At 35.5% G+C, this 21,315-nt stretch overlaps 1 protein-coding gene across 2 annotated transcripts in view; it reads left to right on the top strand.

The window, feature by feature from the left end:
- Nucleotides 1-4,207: 4,207 nt before the first annotated feature.
- The window catches only part of LOC113509235 (protein RCC2 homolog), a 29,511-nt gene continuing 12,403 nt past the window's right edge, over nucleotides 4,208-21,315 (top strand). The window contains exons 1-6 of one of the 2 annotated variants that reach the window (XM_052895425.1): nucleotides 4,208-4,339; nucleotides 10,796-10,977; nucleotides 13,487-13,633; nucleotides 14,851-14,926; nucleotides 15,999-16,130; nucleotides 20,436-20,535. In XM_052895425.1, coding sequence (XP_052751385.1) covers nucleotides 10,804-10,977; nucleotides 13,487-13,633; nucleotides 14,851-14,926; nucleotides 15,999-16,130; nucleotides 20,436-20,535 — 629 coding nt within the window. In that variant the 5' untranslated portion in view covers nucleotides 4,208-4,339; nucleotides 10,796-10,803. Of the gene's footprint in view, nucleotides 4,340-4,429; nucleotides 4,597-10,795; nucleotides 10,978-13,486; nucleotides 13,634-14,850; nucleotides 14,927-15,998; nucleotides 16,131-20,435; nucleotides 20,536-21,315 lie in introns of those variants that run through there. The other variant, XM_052895426.1, reaches the window with a different exon arrangement.

The following is a 21,315-nucleotide window of genomic DNA, read 5'->3' as shown; positions in this document are numbered from 1 at the left end:
TGACTATAGTCATCCAAAACAGTTAAGAAATATCTATTACCATTCCATGTTTCCATCTCAAAAGGACCACAAACATCTGTATGTAATATTTCTAGTTTTCTGCTGGCTCTAGCTCTTACGGTATTGAAAGGCAGTCTAGTTTGTTTAGCTTTTATACATACTTCACAACTTGCCTTCATACCTTCCTCATTTTCTATTTTTACACCATCCGCTACTACATTAGGTAAAATTTTTAAAATATTCTCACCTGGATGTCCTAATTTTCTATGCCAATTTTCTGCAGAATTATCATTTTCCTTAGATAAATATACTTGTTCTTCTATTTTTACTTCTTTTTCTAATTTAACTACAAATAAACCTGAGTCATCTTTCTTACCAGTTATTACTTTACCATTGCTGCGAATCTCTACACCATGTTTATTAAATAGAACGGAACCACCATTCCTAACAATCTCTGGAACAGATAATAAATTACGCGAGAGATCCGGCACACATAATACGTTTGTTATATCACATTTAGTTCCAATAAAATCACCTACATATTGTGACTTCATACTAACATCTTTCTTAGCTATACCAACATCAATAGTCTTAGGTTTGATATTAGAAAGTAAAGTTTTGTCATTGACCATATGTACAGTACAACCAGAGTCGAGAACAAAACTTTCTGACATTTTAATTGTATTACGGCTAGAGGCTAAAAAAGCAACTTTATTATCGTACTTATTTTTTCTAAAAAACAATCTTTCTCTTTGTGGTTAGTTTTCTTACAAATTTTACAGTATAAAGAATTTCTACAAAATTTTGCTATATGACCGAACTTATTACATTTAAAACACCTATTAGAAGAATGTGAGGTTATTGTCTGACTATTATTACCTTCTTTTTTCGGCATTCTACCTTTATTTCCTGCAGCTAGGGCCACTTGGGATTGCACACTCTCCTTCTTCCTTTCTTCTTCTTTTACTAATCTCAATCTTAAATTCTTTAACGTTCTTTCTTCTTTAGGAGTACTTTCCCACGCAGTTACAAACGGTTGGTATGAGTCAATATTCGAAAAAATGTTTAATATTTTGGATTCTACTAACGCGTCATCAAAGGGCATTTTTAGTTGTTTTAATCTATGTACCAAATTTTCAAGCCTTGAGAAATTTTCATCCATTGTCATATCATTTTCAAATTTATAATTGTAGAAATCTTGTAACAAACTCATCTTTTTTCGTTCTTCCGATCCTTCGAATAAATCGCTTAGTACTTTATACATTTCATAAGCAGTCGTACAATCAAATAGTTGTGTTTTATATTTTTTCGATACTGTTTGAAGGATGATGTGCTTAGTGCATCTTTATTCGATTGTTCGCTTTCTAGTTTTATATTTACGTTGTCTATATATTGTATCAATCCTTTCGCTTCCAGCAGAATCCTAAATTCGAATTTCCACAACTGAAATGATGTTACATCATCTAAAATAGTGACTCGGTGGATTTCTTCTGCTGTTGCGACGGCCATTTTCAGATTGAAATTTTTCTTTTTACTTTTTACTTTTAATATATTTTTTTATTTCTTACTATATTTTATTTATTTTACGCGCAGAAACGCAAAAACTAGCCCATAACCTGTGATTTTACGAAATAATACAATAAAGAATTATTTCCGTATCAACGTATATTCGATACAAATTTTAGACAACTGCAAAACAATAGAAGAACTATATCCGAATTAAGAACTATTTCTTTTTCATCATCGACTACTACGGTACAGTTATTACCGCTAGATGGCACTTTTTATAGAAATTTGTCATGAAAGTCATTGTAAAAAAGAGAGAGAATATAGAATTCATTGGGTAATTAGTAACCAAAAGGTGAGAAACAGCAAATTTGTTATTGTGACAATTTTTAGATTGATTAGAGGTAGATATATACAAACGTAAGAAACTAAATAGACTAAACGTAATATGGAGCATGGGGCGAATAGATACGTAATATAGGTCAAATAGAAACGGAAAAGGTAAAATTGAAACAGATAAAAGTTAATGGAGAAGTTGTAGGTAAGATTTTTTAATAGATGATAATGAAATGGTAACCTCACTTGCGCTAACGGTATACGCTGACGGGGCACTAGTGAGAGTTGATAGGTGAGAATGATAAGGCGAATTGTTTTTATTGGATACAATGGAGTGAACACTAGTACGGAAATTAACAGAATGGTTTCCAGGGAGAACTATGTGAAGGTCGACCTGACTGGGTATATTGCTAGCAACGAAAATGGTAGTCCGCGTTATTAACAATCCCTTCTCCTCGAAAAGGGGGGTCAGTTAGTCTACTGTAACGAATACACCTGGAATCCACACAACGGCTTCTAGGGTGGACCAACTGGAAGTCGACCTGATAGGATATATTAGCAGCAATGGCACTGGTAGTACGCACTACCAACAATCCCCTTCCCTCCTGCTGTAGATAAGATTGTCGAATTATAACATTATTATTTTTATACATACATATAAATAGAACATTTCACAAAGTAATTCTTTAGGAAGTGTCATTAGGTAAAAACTCATAAATTAAGATTGCCACAAGTGTAATAATAAGAAGTATTTCGTAGACTATTTTTAATGTGATGTTAATCATTGTGAAACCATAGGGTGGATAGAGGTAGCTCTCAGGTATTTTCCCTTATGAGTGCACTGATGCCGACAAAATTTGCTCATTCAAATAGGGTTATCACAAATTTATACTCATTTAATAAATTACTTTGTTATACATAAATAATTTTTAATAACCTTTGTAATACAAAAAACCAATCTGTCATAGTATTGAAGAAGCGAGAAAAGAATAATAAATACCGACCTTGTCATAGACAAATGTAAAGTAGGGCGAACTCCTACTAAGTAAGAACCTCGAACCACTAGAAGTAATGACTATATATACAATTTTACAACTTACACGACAAGGCAAATTTGAGTAATGTGTAGATTATACCTAACACATGATTATATCCTCTGTAAAAAAGTTTAACATCCGCCAGCTATCTTTATTAATTTTAAATTCAACACCACCAAAATAGTTAAAAACGATTTCTATATCGAAAAAGTGGAAAGTATATTTAATGGAAAGTAGTTTATAAGTGGTGAACTTGTAAAAACAAACGTAGTGTAGGTCGACCCATCCCCTTCCAGTAGGAATGACTACGTCACATACAATCTGATAATTGAAACACAATGGGGACAATTATCAGTAATGTACAATACATGCGACATATCTAATTTGTTGTCAGTTGATTGGTACGCGTGGATTTTAGAACTATAAAAACCAATTAAATAGAGCACTTGTATATGTCGTATCTGTCGTATGATCGCGGCATAAAATGGACCATTCATTCTTTTTCCGTGGGTGCCGAAGGAGGCTATTAAGGGCACTTAATGTTTGAGAGATGGGTAGAAGCGTCCCTTGAAACATCACCAAAAGCCCAACTGCGGTGGCCAATCTGTCAAGCGTGGCTATCATTGCTAAAACCCCTCTATGAGGGATAACGATAAAATAATATGTTGTGGTAAATAGCAGTATGCAGTAATAAAATATATATGTATTTGTGATATAATAATAAGTTTAGTGAAAAAAATACAAGACATGTCTTATAAAAATCTGACATAGAACAAACTTAACAATGTATTATTTATACATTGTTCTAAAAAAAACCTCCGTGTCAACAGCCAGTATTAAAACTCCAACATATGTCAAATTAAAGTATGATTAATTAAAATATATATATTAAGCTGCATCCAAGATAGCGCAGTAGTTTTTTGTGATCCCGGAACAAACATGCAGACAGACAGAATCTCTAAAAATGTACATACTTATGTACAAATATCATCAATATTATCAATCTATTTCAATAGTATCAATTTTATTATATTAGTAAGATAATGTAAGGATTCCTAAAAAGAAATAATTCAAGATGACCGTTTCTTCCTTTTTATCCCCTTTTTATTTTAAACTCAATGATAAATATAATTAGAATGAATTTCAAATTAATATATAGCTGTTTGATAAAATACATTACGTCGTTGACCGTCTACGAAGGTATAATGAATGACAGTCGCACAGGAATAAATAAAATAGATACATGTCTATTATACTGTGATACATATTTACTATGGTTATTTTATTATTTTATGTAAATATAATTGCAACATTTATTTTTTTTGTGGCATCCCTGTCTCTTCGCATTGTCATTCGTCAATTTCATAACTTCATTTCAATTTGGTCACAAACGAAACCCATTAAGCAAGCTTTGTGCTTTTTTGAATATTATTTTCCACCTTTGCTTTCTTGTTTAATCGGTAAGTTGTATAAATAAACATAATACGTTTCATAATTTCATTTTAAATGTATTTTATTTATTGTTTCATTGATATCTTGTTTATACTTACACGTGTCGTGTCGGTGCTATTATTGAAATTGTGTTGTGATCGGTGAAAAAAAAAATGTATTAAGTAATTGATTTTATCTATTTTTTCTATATGTGGATATTTATAAATCGCGCCTATAATTAGTGAACAGATCAGAAAACTATTGTTTACATCAAACTTTTAATGCGGTAAGTAACGGTTTTGTATAAAAGTAGGCTTTTATATTGCTAACGGCGCGCGTACCTCAAAGCATTCTGTCCGTATTCCATCATCGACCCCATATTAAGAATACATAACTAGACATCATCATTTAATTTACACTATTTTCATTTATAGATGTTGTTTTCGCGTTTTGAATCAAAATATAAGCCAGAAATGTAGATAATCACATAATATTTAATGGATAAGTTATTGATAGATTTAAATAATATATTTGTGAAGCAAATGATTTGTAAAAAAAAATCTGTGATAAATGTAAACATGTTTAGTATTATAATTCTTTAGATTTGAATGAAATTTAATAGATATACTATATTGTAGAGTTGTTTATAGTATATTTATTATTTTAAACCATGGATACTTCTAAGATAAGTTCTATAAATATAAAAATGTAAAAAAAAAAACAGTATACACTAGTATACTCTCTAATAGTTAATGGATATCCTTAGGTGCAGTTGTTTATAAATTTATTCTATAATTTTTTATGTACTTTATCAGTTATCTTTTTTTTTAATAAAATACTGATATTGGCATATTATATACCTATTTATTTTATATATATAAGAAAATAAAAAAAATACACAAATATGACTTCTATATTTTACATTGACCTGTGGTTCCAGGATAGAATAAGTTGTTCAATTTATCATATTGAAGACTAGGCAGCATGGTCTCCAACCTTAGCCTGTTCCACAACGGAACAAACATACTAAAAAAAAGAATAAGTAGCTCTGTAATTCTTGTGAGTGTTGTAAGAGGTGATAAAGGGGATTTAATGGTTGAGGGATGGGCAGTAGCATCCCTCTTAAAACATCTCTAAAGGTTAACTGCAGATGCCAATCTACTTGCCAAGCATGGCAACTACTAGCAAAACCCTCCAAGGAGGAGACTTATGTTCAGAAAAATTAAAAGGAAAATTGAAAAAATATGCACATGTGAATCCTGAGCAGGCTGCTAGTATAGTATGAAAAATTTTTTTTAGTGAATGATAATCAGTAGTATACGCTGGCGGAGCACCAGTGATGGATGATAGGTGAGAATGAAAAGGCAGGTCAGTTAGCCCATCGTGATGGATATACCTGGTATTCAGCACGATGGTCTCCTAGGGGGACCAGGTAGGAAGGTAGACATGACAGGGTAAATTGCTAGCAATGGGACTAGTAGTCCCTCATTACTAAGAATCCCTTCCCCCAGTATGAAAAATTAATAACTATTTGGTAGATTGTTTTATTTTATCTACTGTTTTACAATTGATTGAGGAATGGAAATCAGTTACCATTACTGGGGACTAGTTGCCCTTATATTAAATACCTTATCATGTTTATCAGACATCGCTCCAATTTTTCTAGGAAAAATTTAAATGTGAATGCGAGAAGTGTATTTTCAATGGTATGTCACATCAGCGTTGTTAATGTGAAGAAATTGTATTTCTTTATAATTTTCAGCCCTTATATTTCTAAAAAAATTATTATATATATTTTCAAATACTACTCCTTGTACTAAATTTGAAAAATATTCCATTCTCCAATTTGGATTGACTTATACACGGAAATTTAGTTTTTAGGTGTTTAAATGTCTTTCTATTCCAGCTGTGATTTAACTAAATTCTTTATTAAGCTTAATTAACATGCAGTGGCAGCAAAAATATGTTTTGGCCATTGCAGTAACTGTTTTAGTCTTCACAAATACCATTGCCAACATCATAATGAAAAATGTCCTAGTGAAAACATTTTTTTTATAGAATTAAAACTGGTCATGTTTCATAAATTATATACTCTATATAATTTGTATAATCAATAAATATAAGTAAGATTTTTTTAATGAATTGTATGGAACAGTTGCCCCACCTGTTTGGTGGCCTGTGTCAATGGTATGTGCTGGTGGGGCACCAGCGAGGGATGATAGGTGAGAATCAAAATCAGGTTACTTAGCTGATTGTAATGAATACACCTGGAATTCAGCATGATGGTTTACAGGTGGGACCATGTGGAGTTCAATCTAACAGAGTATATTGCTGGCAATATAGCTGGTAGTCTGCATTATTAACAATCCCTTCTCACTTAAGTAACTCACTATAAGATGTAGGACAAATTCAGGTAAACAATCCCCAATGTGGTTGAAATACATAATACTTTAATGTAATTTCTTTATTAACATGAGAATAACTAATTAATAATTGTGGTTTATATATTCAATACTGTATATTGTATATAATATTTTGTAAATGTTTTTTTTTTTTTATGCAACATAGAATGGCATACAAGCTGAAGTGTGAGTGTTTGTTATATATTTGATTGCATATTTGAATCCAACATGCCCATCTGTATTTTTTTTAACGAGTGAAAATGGCATTGTAACCCCACCTGCGCTATCGGTATACGCTGGCAAGGCACCAGTGAGGGATGATACAGGTGAGGATGAAAAGGCAAGTCAGTTATCTAATTGTGATGAATTCAACGATAAATTAGTCACGATAGTTTCCAGGGGGATCCGCGTGGAGGTCGACCTGATAGGGTATATTGATAGCAATGGGGACTATCCTTCCCATTACTAACAATCCCTTCCCCCCGTACATCTGTATTAAGTCAATATACATTGTCGTACCCTTTCCTTTTCCGTTGGTGTCGTAAGAGGCGACTGAGGTAATTAAATGGTAGAGGGATGTGCAGCAGCGTCCTTCTCAAAACATCGTCAAAGCCTAACTGCAGTTGCCAACCACGCCCGCCAAGCGTGGCAACTACTGGCAAAAATCCTCTTATGGGAAAGGCTTAATTTCAACAGTGGAAAGTTAACTGCTAATATAATAATTATTGTCAGTATAGTCTAAAGGTTAAACAACTTTATTAATTTGCTATCGTAGAGGTTTTCTGCATAGAAACATAGAATATTCGATATTTCGCAATAATGTGAAGTCAACGAACTGGGTTATCCACTATGAGTGAATTATTCGGAGTAAGTTTATTTGTATTTGTTTGGATATTTTCTGTGTGTTAAATTATTTCTCCTTATAATTTAAAATTTCGTTCCATTTAATTCCTACCTACATATGTAATATGTACCTACATATGTTACATTTATATGTAGATTTTTTTTAATGGATGTCAATGGAATTGGTAACCCCGCCTGTGCTATCAGTATACGCTGGCGCGGCACCAGTGAGAGATGATAGGTGAGGATGAAACAGGTCAGTTGGCTCATTGTAACAAATTTAACAATAAATCAATCATTATGATTTCCAGGGACAACCGCGAGGAGGTTGGCCGGATTAGGTATTGCTAGCAATGGGGTTGCTTATTCCCATTAAAAGCAAACCCGTTTTACCCCAATATATGTAGGTATTTGCCATGTAGATCCCGGCGTAGAATAGGTCAGCCCTTCCTTTCCAGTGGATGTCGTAAGAAGCGACTAAGGGATGGTCAGCAGCGTCCGTCTCAAAACATCTCCGAAGCCTAACTGCGATTGCCAATCCGCACTGCCAAGCGTGGCAACTACTGGCAACAATCTCCTAAGGGGAGGCTTATGTCAAGCAGAGGGCAGTTAAAGGCCGATATGAGGATGATGATATGTAGATATTTTAATTTGTATAAAAACATTTGTTCTGTTAAAAAGAGTTAGCAAAGATTTTGCATGTATACGTATACGTAAGGCACATACCTACAATCGAGAACCTTCTTTTTTGATTGTAGGTTCAATATTATTTATTATAATTTTTATATTAATTTTATGGATAAAAAAATGAGTACAGAATATCAGTGTTTCGCTCTTTTGAGGGCAAAGCAAATAAACTAAGTTGTGACCATTTTGTGTTACTGTGGCGCACTCACGAGAAATTGTGTAACCTCTTTTATGTACTTTCTTTTTGTTTGTTTTTTTTTTTCATATGCTTTGTTTTTTTTTTCTTTTTAAATACGTGCCATTATCTAATGTTATTTGTGTGCTGTAAGTGATGCAAATAAATTATCTATATATCTACTTTAAGCAGTTATTTTGTAGATAAATACTTAATCTAGTAAAATGTCAAGTGCAACTTCTTACGTGTTTGGAAAATAAATTTAATTTAATTTAATTTCAATGGCATTTACCCCCTTGTCATTTTACTTTAGGTCCATATAAACATAAAACTAAGTTGGATATATGGTGATGAATTTGATTTCTACGGATTATTCTAAAGGCAGATGCGTTTTTATATGTCTATCCCTCTAACGCATTGGCAATGTTATAACGAGCAAGACACTATATGGATTATGCAATTCCATCTATTCCGGTGTTTCCCAACGTGGGGCCCACGCACCACAGGGGGGCAATTTGATAGTTGAAGGGGGCAATTAAAAAATGGACTCGAAACGATTTTAACCCTCTTGCTCCGAGCTATTTAAATGCAATGCTACGAGTAGATATCAGTCCTTAATTTAACAAAAAAAGTAAATTAAAAAAATGCTGTAAATATTTTTTAGGTATAATTTCGTTTGACGTTACACGTTACTGATGCTAACAATCCGCCATTTTGTGTAACCAGGTCAAACTTATATTTCTTATTGGTATATATCCTATTAGATACTATATATATATACATATATATATATAATAAAAATATTTGTGAAACAGAATTTATTAAAAATTGTAACAACCAATAATTAATATGCTTGTAAATTGATGTCCAGCAGTGGACGGATAATGGCTGAAATGATGGTGATGCTTATACATTAATAAGTTTTATGAAATTATTGTTAAATTTGTTACGATGGGCCAACTGACCTGTTTCATCCTCACCTATCATCACTTACTGGTGCCGCGCTAGTGTATATTGGATACTGCAGGCGGGGTCACTATCTCATTTTCACCCATTAAAAAAAATTTTATCATGTACTAAATAGGTACTTTTGGCCATTGATTTTTATTCATATAAATTATTTTGCATTATATTGAGTGCAAATTTTCATGGATATTTGTCATTTTAGTGTATAAGATGATTTCGTATTTCGCCTGCAGTGTAGAAACTAGCGTAAATATCGTAATTATTTGCATGTTGCACTTTTAATTATGGGAACATTTATTATTATTATTATATGAGCCATTAACTGTCCACTGCTGAACATAGGCCTCTCCCACAACGGTAGTTTTGTCGGTGTTTTGTAATAGTTCCCACGCTTGGCAGGCAGGTTGACGACCACTGTTAGGCTTTGTTGATATTTTAAGAGGGACGCTGCTGCTCATCCCTCAGTCATTAAGATCTATTAGATGCCTCTTATGCACCCATGAGGAAGGAAACGGTGGCTCATATTGAGCCGGAACCACGCGGCAAAATAAAAAAACATAATCGCAAAGTAAAATAATTTTATCTGTTTTCCTTTGAATCCAAAACTATACCTGTCATTGTTGATTTTATTCCAGATATGAATGTTTCAAATATTAATCTTTATATCCTCCTCCACCTCCCGTTCCCGCGTCTCTCTTAAAACATCTCCAAACTATAGTTGCCAATCCGCCTGCCAAACGTGGCATTTACTGGCGAAATCCCCCTAGGGTGAGTCTTATGCTCAGTAGGAGACAGTTAAAGGCTGATATGATGATGTTGATGATGATATCCATCTACTACACAAGCACACCAATTGTTTGATCACTGAGTTAGTATACCATGTGTTAATATTGCAGAGCGTATCTTAACTCAGTGATGAAACTTGACACCGAAAGATGCCCCTGGAGGTACAACTCAGAACATCAAAACTTGAAGCAATTTAGAAATTATTTTATTTCTAAATTGGCCCAATTAAGAATCGAACCTAGTACCTATAAATCTTTATTATGAAATAGAATGAACGATGATCTAAAATTCTGAATTTTTTTATGCAACTTAGAATAGCAAACAAGCTGACGGCCCATCTGATGGAAAGTGGTAACCGTCGCCTATAGACATGAGCAGTACCATGGACATAACAGAGTATACTGTTTGGCTCATGATACCCCCCATGAATTATCTCTCCTGAGGACTCTGGTGTTATTCCTCTGCACCCTGTAAATGTACTGCCATATCCCACCCTTCAAACCGATACACAGCCATGCAAACAACTGCTTCACGGTTGAAACACGAATACGACAGAGGTGCAAAGGACTTTTGTACAGTGTCTCCCTCTGGTAAATATTTTCTAAATAATCTTTTTCCACTTCTAGTGTGAACCATGCCAAACAATGGGCGTAAACGCGCCGCCCCCCAGTCCGCACGGTCGTCCAAGATCAGGAAGCCTAAACATGTTTCCGATGGCGAGGACAGCAATGGGTCATCGATTTCGGACCAGGACGTGCCCCGGTCTCCTTCTCCAATCGACGATGAGCCTGCGATTAAGTTACCAGAGGTATGCAATAATATTACAGTAGTTAGTACAAGTGTCTAGGGATCAAGTACGTTTTAGTATTGAGTATAGCCACTATTGAGTATAATAATTAAAAAAATTTTGAACCGTTATTTATTCTTTTTAGTTAATTTTACTATTGGAATAAGGTTTTTTTTTTGCAAAATTTTGATTAAAAATATAAAATCAACTGCCAATCAGGATTCCTATAAAAGTTTAATAGCTTTTTTACAAAACCAGTACAATTTCTGCATCGAAACTAAGAAACAATTGCATCGATATGGAACTACGACTTGATTTTACACGAGAAGATATGATGAGAGCAATCGGAATGTTGCAAGCCGGTTTCAGGCAACGTACCATGGCTGTCGCTCTTGGCACTACTCAGAATATCATAAGCTGCCTGTGGACACGATACCGTATCCGGCAGCGTGTCCGAGCGACATGGAGGATTATCTCGCATCTCCACTCTCAGACAGGATCGATACATCCAAAATACTGGTCGACGGAATCGAACCATAACCGCCATGATGTTGGCTACGAGGCTCCAAAGCCTTTCAGGCTTACTGATAAGCGACCAAACCATCCAAAAACGTTTACGCGAAGAAGATCAGCGTTCCCGAAGCCGCTGAGAGTTTGATCTGTAGCACTCTAATCGTAGGCCCCATTTATAATTTGGAGGAAGAGAGAGAGAAGAAATTGGGAGGAAGAAGACTGGCGTTGTGTTTGCCTTTTTGGAGAATATCGTTTCGATATGAGGCCGGATACAAGACGTACTCGAGTTTGTTAATTAAGTATTAATTTTATACGATTATACGTTAAGACAGTAACTTAATTTCCCATAATTTGCACAAAATATATTTTTTCCTAATTTGTATAAAATACAGGGATAAATTGTTAACTTGAACAGGAATTAAAATAAAAAGTCAGTCTGGAAGATAAGATTTGGTAAATAATAATTGTTTTTTTTTTATAGAAAATAAATATTAAAAATGTACTTGATCCTTAGACAGTTTTGATGTGTGTAAAACGTAGATGTGAAACGTTTGAAGTACGATACCGGTGAGTGTCGTAAGAGGCGACTAAGGGAGTGTAAGGGATGGGCAGCAGCGTCCCTCTTAAAACATCACTAAAGCCTGACTGCGGTTGCCAATCCGCCTATCAAGCGTAGCAAAACCCCTCAAGGGCAAGGCTTATGTTCAGCAGTGAATAGTTAAAGGCTGCTATGATGACGATGTATGATTGTACAATACAAAAGTTAAATAGAGTTAAGGAATACATCATCTAATTAAGTGACTGTATCATACAGATTTTTACCAAGCTAATAAATTAGTTTATTATAAATACTTTTTTTTATACAACTTAGAATGGCAAACAAGCTGACTGCCCACCTGATGGAAAGTGGTAACCGTCGCCTATAGACATGTGCAGTACCATGGACATAACAGAGTATATTGTTACGCCCATGATACCCCCCATGCGTTGCCATTCCTGAGGACTCGGATGTTATTCCTCTGTATCCTGTAAATTCATGCCATATCCCACCTTTCAAATCGAAACACAGCCATGCAAACACAACTGCTTTACGGTTGAAACACGAATGGGACAGAGGTACCCGAGCAAACGACTTTTGTACAAAGTCTCCCTCTGGTAAGTAGTTTTGTTTATTTAACAAATTTATTACAATGCAATGCTCGAGCAAGAGCGCAAGTCTTGCGCTGCACTTTTTCAGTGAGTTCGCTGTTTTAATCAGGCCGTGCGTCAATTGCATAGTTCGTTTTTTTACCTCCTTTAAGACACTTGCTTAATTTAATACAAATATTTGTAATTCATATCTGTCATACGTACATTTGTTCTCCAATATGTATAATAGTCAACATTATACTTGTAGAGGGCACGTACCAAGTCTATTACATGTTAGTATATACATATGCTTCTATATAGATATATATATATATATATATATATATATATATATATATATATATATATATATATATATATATATATATATATATATATATATATATATATATATATATATATATATATATATATATATATATGTGTGTGTGTGTGTGTTTTTTTTTAGTGAATGATACTGTAATGCTAACCCAGGCGGGGTTAGCATTACAGTATTACAGTATCATTCACTAAAAAAGTAGTAAAGGTATACGATGGCGGGACACCAGTGCGGGGTGATAAGTGAGAGTGAAAAGCGAGGACCCTGAGGAGGTCGACCTAACAAGCTATATTGCCAGCAATAGGACTACTAGCATCCGCATTACTAACAATCCCTTACCCCTTATATGTATATAGTTTAGCTCCAGTGCATTGTGATAATGAAACGACGCAAAACAATTTGCTCAATATCATAAACTTTTTTCGATGTAATAGAGCGAAAGCAACAATCTATAATTTGCTTCCAACAATCTAACATACGAGCGTAAGATGGACCACATATTCAATAGAATTTCGCAAATATTAAATACGCTTGTATTACCTGCACCAGGAGTTGCTGAAGACTTTCTACAAGACGCCCGGCGTGCTGCTGATAGCGGGGCTGGTCTCCTGGGACCTGGTGGCCAAGCGGGACAACAATCCTAGCAAGCGGACCCACCCCAATCTATATACCTTTCACAAATTTACCGATCGCAAGGTACGTTCATATGATAATTTATAATTTTACAAACAAAAAAAAAATAAAAAATAAAAGTTGCAATAATGTAAATTAAAATAAATTTAAATTATTGTAACTTTTGTTGTCAATATTTGCACGCTTGATCTAAGTTGATTTTTTTTATCTTTTTTTAATTAGAGGCTTTTGATGTAAGTTGATTTAATTAATGTTATTTTATTATTATGTAATGCTGTAATGGTTTTTTTTTATGGATGAAAATGAAATGATAACCCCGCCTGCGCTAACGGGATACGCTAGCGGAGCACCAGTGAAGGGTGATAGATGAAAATGAAAACAGGCCAGTTAGCCCATCATGATGAATTCATCAGGAATTAACCATGATAGTTTCCAGGGGGAACCGCGAGGAGGTCGACCTGGTTGGGTATATTGCTAGCACTGGGATTCATAGTCTCCATTACTAACAATCCCTTTCCCCCTGCTGTAATGGTTATCACTACATAGCATATAACAAAGTTGCTTCACGCTGTCTGTCCTTATGTATGCTTAGACTTTAAAACTACGCAACGGGTTTTGATGCAGTTTTTTTAATAGATAGAATGATTCAAGAGAAAGGTTTGTATATATGTATTATATATATAAGAGAAACATTGGTAATTTTAGAGGTTTCTAATGTGATGTGATGTAATGCGCAACCGTGCGAAGCCGGGGCGGGTCGCTAGTTTTTAAATAATTGCCTTTCAAGTGCTACTAAAAAGAAATTAAATTATTGTAACTTTTAATAGAAATATTTGCACACTGGATCTAAGTAGATTTTGTAAGGTACTTTTAATTTTAAGATCCAATATTTTATACCCAAAATCAGGACAAATGAAAGTATACTATTATTATAAACTAGCGGCCCGTCCCGGCGTCGCACGGGTGGACATTTTTAACATTTCCCTTCACTGCTCTGCTCCTATTGACCGCAGCGTGATGAAAAGTATACTATAACCTGCCTAGGAGTATGAAGAATAATTGTACCAAGTTTGCTGCGACCAATAGGAGTGGAGCATCAATAAAAATGGAGAGAATTAATCCTTTTGAGAGATTCCGTTGTAGAAGTTGCGCGGATCAGCCAGTAATGAAATAAGGAAATGTTTGAATGATTTTATTTAGATGTAAATATTTTCGTAAATAGATTACAATTATGTAGCCGCCATTTTTCCAACCTGTTTGTAGGTATTATATTGTTTTAGTACCGCTTAATAGTCAGCGGCTGCAGCGCTGGCCATTCCATTCTCGTGTCCGAGGAAGGCGATGCTTACACTTTCGGTAAGTTTATATTACATCATCATCGTATAGGTCTTTAACTGTCCACTGCTGAACGTAAGTCTTCCCCTTAAGGGGGGGGGGGGGCACCGCAGTTAGGCTTTAGAGATATATTAAGAGATACGCTGCTGCCTATGGGAAGGGCCTATTATATACCGGGATCGCACGGCCAAAACCTACAAATTTATATATACATATATATATATATATATATATATATATATATATATATATATATATATATATATATATATATATATATATATATATATATATATATATATATATATATATATATATATATATCTATCCTTCGTCCTCCCCTTAGTCGCCTCGAACAATATCCATGGAAAAGGAAGGTGTGGCTTATTCTATGCCGAGACCAAATAGCAACGATAAGTCATGATTACTTCCAGGGGGAACTGCGTGGAGTCGGCTTGATAGGGTATATTGTTAGCAATGAGCTTGTTAGTTCCCATTCCTAACAATATCTAACGGTCCCACCCCCCATTGGGGTATTTTTTAATCGGTGAAGATGGAATAGTCATCTGCTTTGCTTTATTGATAGTAGTGAAGCCGCAAGCCCCAATTATTAACAATCTTCGCTCCATGTATTATTTTTTACCATTCGTGTATTCTATGATGCCCATCGAAGTGTTCATGTGTGTAGCTGACTGTTACCGTAAAGCAGTTGTGTTTGCATGGCTGTGTTTCGGTTTGAAGGGTGGGATATGGCGTGAATTTACAGGGCACAGAGGAATAACTCCTGAGTCCTCAGGAATGGCAACGCATGGGGGTTATCATGGGCGAAACAGTATACTCTGTTATGTCCATGGTACTGTTCATGTCTATAGGCGACGGTTACCACTTTCCATCAGGTGGGCCGTCAGATGGTTTGCCATTCTAAGTTGTATAAAAAAAAAACCTTCCATATGGTGGGCTGTCAGCTTGTTTTCCAATGTAAATGTTTAAAAAAAATCCAATGGAAATCCTTTAAAAACATTTTATTTCATTTATTACTGCTCGACTGTGCATCCTTTTTTTTGGATATAATATTTTTTTTATGATGTCTAAGGTCGGAACGCGTGCGGTCAGCTCGGCTTCGGCGACACGACCACTCGTGACATACCGGAGGCGGTGCCCACTCTCAAGGGGCTGAATATAATACACGCCGCCGTTGGGCGGAATCACTCGCTGTTCGTCACAGGTAGGTAGTATAACTCTATATTTTTATTTGATGGGTGAAAATGGAATGGTAACCCCGCCTGCGCTAATTGGATACGCTGGCGGAGCACCAGTGAGGGGTGATAGATGAGAATGAAAACAGGCCAGTTAACCCATCATGATGAATCAGGAATAAACCATGATAGTTTCCAGGGGGAACCACGAGGAGGTCAACCTAGTTGGGTATATTGCTAGCAAGGGGAATGCTTATCTCAATAACTAACAATCTCTTCTTCCCCCCTTATGACCACCAATGAGCGGTGATAAGTGAGGATGGTTTCAAGGTAGAACCGTGTGAAGGTCGATCTGAAAGGGAGGGTGTATCTAGCAGTAATGCAGCAGTTAGACCCCATTACTAACAATAACTTTATCCTCTTGTGGGGAATGTTGGCCCCTTATAAAAGTCGCATATGAATTCTTAGATAGCCTTGGCTAATAGTATTTTCCACCCTAAAAATCCTTACAAATTTCTTATCTACTGACCTGTACTGGATCTATTGTCGTATAGTACACGTCTAAAGGTTAAAACGAGTCAATCAAAACAAAGCACCATGTCATAAAACTATAAACACAATAGAGGTGACATTTACACGTAAGTTGCATTTTAGGGACATTTTTTGGTTACTACAATTCATCATAGTGTGGAGAACTGTCAACAAATTATTGTACCTAAATTGGTTGTTGATTTACGTGAGTCAGTTCATAAGAAAAAAAAAAAAAAGAAAAATACCTAGAAAAATGCCTAAACGCTGTGAATTAAGTAACGAGGAACGATTAAAAATCCAGTTGTTGTCTAAAGAAGGTAAAAATAAAAGAGAAATTGTTGAGATTATAAAATGTCCTCATAGTACTGTAAGGTTACCTTAAATTGGTACAAAGTGATCACAAGATACGGAAACTTAAAATGAAGTAGAAGAAAAGAAATTAAAAAATCTTAAGAAAACATCTTCTGAATTGGCTGTTGAACAAAAGGAGAGATTGAGAAAAATATTTCTTCTACAACTGCTAGAAGAAGGCTCCAGGATGCTGGGCACAAGGCAAGCAAGGCAATTAGGAAGCCATGGTTATCAGAGAAGAACAAGAATTTACGTTTACAGTGGTGTTGAGAACATCAAAATTACACCGAGGAAGATTGGGGGAATATCGTTTGGTCGGTTTGGATGAAGCCAATTTTAAGGTATGCCATTTAAACGATTAAACATTAATTAAAGACGTTTGGAATATATGGACGTTAATGGTTCAATGACAGATGTTTTTTCAAAAATCTTATTATTTTATTAAATTTCAGGTATTTGATACTGCAGGTGCCACCTACGTGAGATGCATTTCAAATCCAAAATCCAGTGCGTGTTGCCAGTGACGACCTACTTAACCGAAACATGGTCCTTGGATGTATGCAAATGCTTCAAGTTACTCAGCGAGCTATGAAAAGGGCTATGTTCGAAGTTTCTTTGCGTGATAGAATCCGAAATTAGGATATCTACAAAAAAAAAAACCATATCAAAATAAGTAAAAAATAAAAAAAAAAAAAAAAGTAAGCTGAAGTGTCAATGGACTGGTTACGTAGCTCAAAGAAACGACAACCGACGTGTAAGAAAGTTTCTTGAGTGGCAGCCGCGTATAGGCAAATGCAGTGTAGGACGACCCCCGCACTAGATGGAGCGAGGACACAATGTATGTAGATGACTCAGGAGCGTTCCTTATGGTAGTCTAAGGGGGAAGGCTTACGTTCAGCAGTGGACAGATAAACGGATGATTTATAATTAAGTTACGAATATACCAATTATGTAACACGAAGTGTCATAAATTTGTTTAATAAAGCTAATTATTATAAAATACTAACTTATCTTTCTATTTATCTATCTATGCAAGGCCGGGGCTAATCGGTAGTATTGAAACGAACATAAATTTTAACATTTTACTCCACAAAAAAAAACACCAATTTCATTTTTTTTTTATAAAACTTAGAATGGCAAACAAGCTGACGGCCCCCCTGATGTAAAGTGGTAACCGTCGCCTATAGACATGAACAGTACCATGGACATAACAGAGTATACTGTTTCGTCCATGATACCCCCATGCATTGCCATTCCTGGGGACTCGGGTGTTATTCCTCCGTACCCAGTAAATTCACGCCATATCCCACCCTTCAAACCGAAACACAGCCATGCAAACACAACTGCTTCACGGTTGAAACACAACCTATCACACACAAAAAAAAAAAACTTATCACATGTCACTGGTGCCCCGCCATCGTATATCGTTAGCGCAAGCGGAGGTATAGATATATATTCCATTATTATTCATAAAAAAAATATTAACGTTCAAGCTCACTTTTTTACTTTATCCGAGCAGTAAGTACTTTATATTATTCTCAATTTCGTGTATAATATAGTATATATCATATATGTGTAAGTATATTTGTTATTCATATATATTTATTCGTTTATATATGTAATTTTAGTATGTATGTATATCAATAATTACTAGTACCGCACTCGAGTATTCCGACACTTCCCTATGGTTGACTGGGAGGGAATGCTTTTAGCATTAAGTCCGCCATTTATGTGCACATGTATCTACTAATGAATAAATAAATAAATAATATTGTTATTCTGTAGTCATGTCCGTATATCCGTAACACTGGTGAGCGATGGTAAAGTGGATTTATTAATCATTACATTACGCCACTAACCTAGGTCCCCTATTTTTTCTTTATACGTGTCGGTATCAAATTCTGTTGCGAGTGCATAACGGGAAACGAGACAGTTGCATGTATTCGTTAATTTTCCCATGGACAGTCTTTTCTGTCGCTGCTGTACACGCGTTAGTACCTGTGTCCCGTTGTCTTAAGGAATACGTGTATATGGTATGTATGTAAGTTATTTGATTTTGTTTTTTTTTTCTTTTTTGCTCTTGTATCAATGTTGTAATGTAATAATGTGGAAATTTTATCAAACTCGGTCCGGTAATTTGTTTTTTTTTTTTGTTAAACAAATTAATCCGTTTTGCCACGATTGAAGTCGGTTTTTATTTCTTTTTTGTAATGGAACAAAATATTTTTATTTGTTTATATGTTTGTATTTATTTATATATTTTTATTAATTTATATATTTTTATTTATTTATATATTTTTGTTTATTTATATATTTTTATTTATATATTTTTGTTTATTTATATATTTTTATTTATTTATTTATCATATAAATTAACTAACTCCTCCTCAGACTGTCAGCTCGAGTTCGTTACGATAGGGATGCTTGGCTTTATAATGTTTTACTGATTTAGAAATTAATTAATTTTCTTATTTATTATTTTTTAATAGACTTTAAAAAGAAAAAGGTTAAGAACCTTAGTAGTTCAAGTAAATTCACTGCCATATCCCACCCTTCAAACCGAAACACAGCCATGCAAACACAACTGTTTCACGGTAGAAACACAAATGGGACAGAGGTACCCAAGCAATCGACTTTTGTACAGTCTCCCTCTGTTATGTCTTTTAGTGTGTAAAGATTATTGAATGTATTTCTGTTATTCATAGCTATAACTTTGATAATATCTGATGTTTATTTATGGAATGCTAGAATTAAATTTATTGGTGATTCATGCACAGATTGGCCATCTTATTTTACACTTTCATAGCTAGAGGTGTCGAATGTAACGTGTGCCGCCGCCATTAGGACTTATTATCAAGAATGTAAGTCGACACCTGTTGTCGATGCGCCTGCGCATGTGACCTAGACGCGGGAAGGAGGTTTTACTTCGATTTATAACGATAGTTATTATTAAATAAAAATAGGTCTTTAATAATACTAGCGATCCGCCCCGGCGTCGCACGCGTGCCATGTAGAAACAATGCAGTGTCAGTGTGGAATCATTAACAATATTACTATTGTATCCATCTGAATAGTTTTTCAAGGGCGAAAGGGATTGTTAGTAATGGGGTTTAACAGTCCAATTACTAGCAATGATCCCTGTCAGGTCGACCTCCACGTGGTTCCCCCTGGAAATCATCGTGGCTAATTCTAGTTGAATTTGTCAGGACGGGTTAACTGACCTGCTTTCATCCTCATAAGTCATCTATCACTGCTGCCCCGTCAGTGTATACCAATAGCGCAGACGGGGTTACCATACCATTAGTATTAAAAAAAAAATATTAACAATGCAGGGTGCATTCATTTGGTTTCGGTTCCTGGAAAGCTGTTGGTCCCCTGCTTGTTTGTTTCTGTACATTCTAATAAGTAATAACTGTGCAGTAAGTTTTAACCGACTTTATTGTCTCCAACAGACACCGGCGCTGTGTACGCATGCGGCGACAACAAGAGTGGACAATGCGGCGTCGGGAACACCACGGCCCAGATACTGAAACCGACGCGTATTAAATACAGGTGAGTATACAGTAAGACTAGCTGACGGCCCGCCCGATGGACAGTAGTGACTGTCGACACGAACGTGCTGTTCATCACGGACTTCACAAATACACGACGACACCCATGTTGCTCCTCACGCGTCGCAATTCCTGAGGGCTGCGGTGTTATGTCTCCGTACCCTGTAGCTTCGCAGCCATATCCCACCCTTCAAACCGAAACAGCCATGCCAGTATAGCTGATGACAGAGACACAGGTGGGACTGCAGTACCCATGCAGACAGCATTTGTATAAAGTCTCCACCAGTATAGTTTATGTGTAGTTCAACCAGACACGGTACAGTTCAACAGGTACAAGAAATATCGAGACGGTTTCGAAACGACTAATAGATAATTGCAATAGATTATTTTTAATTGACGCCCTGTTTTTGTGTCCCAAATAGTTTGTCCTTAGTATACGTATTCAAGGGTCTCTTATCACGATTCTTTGTTTGGTTCGTACTGTCGCAACAGGGCTCATATTATCGGCGCATTCAAATCAAATAAACAATGGTAGTTTTTTTTTGATGGGTGAAAATGGTATGGTAGCTATCCCCGCCTGTGCTAACGGGATACGCTGGCGGAGCACCAGTGAAGGTTGATCGATGAGAATGAAAACGGGCCAGTTCGTTCGAATTCGTCATGATGGGCTACCATGGAATTCATCAGGAATTAACCATGATAGTTTCCAGGAGGAACCGCGAGGAGGTCGACCTGGTTGGGTTTATTGCTAGCAATGGGATTTTCAGTCTCCATTACTAAC

The sequence above is a fragment of the Galleria mellonella genome, unplaced genomic scaffold (assembly GCF_026898425.1).
Source record: "Galleria mellonella isolate WM207_F2 unplaced genomic scaffold, CSIRO_AGI_GalMel_v1 utg28, whole genome shotgun sequence".
Taxonomy (NCBI): Eukaryota; Metazoa; Arthropoda; class Insecta; order Lepidoptera; family Pyralidae; genus Galleria; species Galleria mellonella.
Note: the sequence above shows the minus strand (reverse complement) of the source record. Positions and strands in the feature narration are given on the sequence as shown.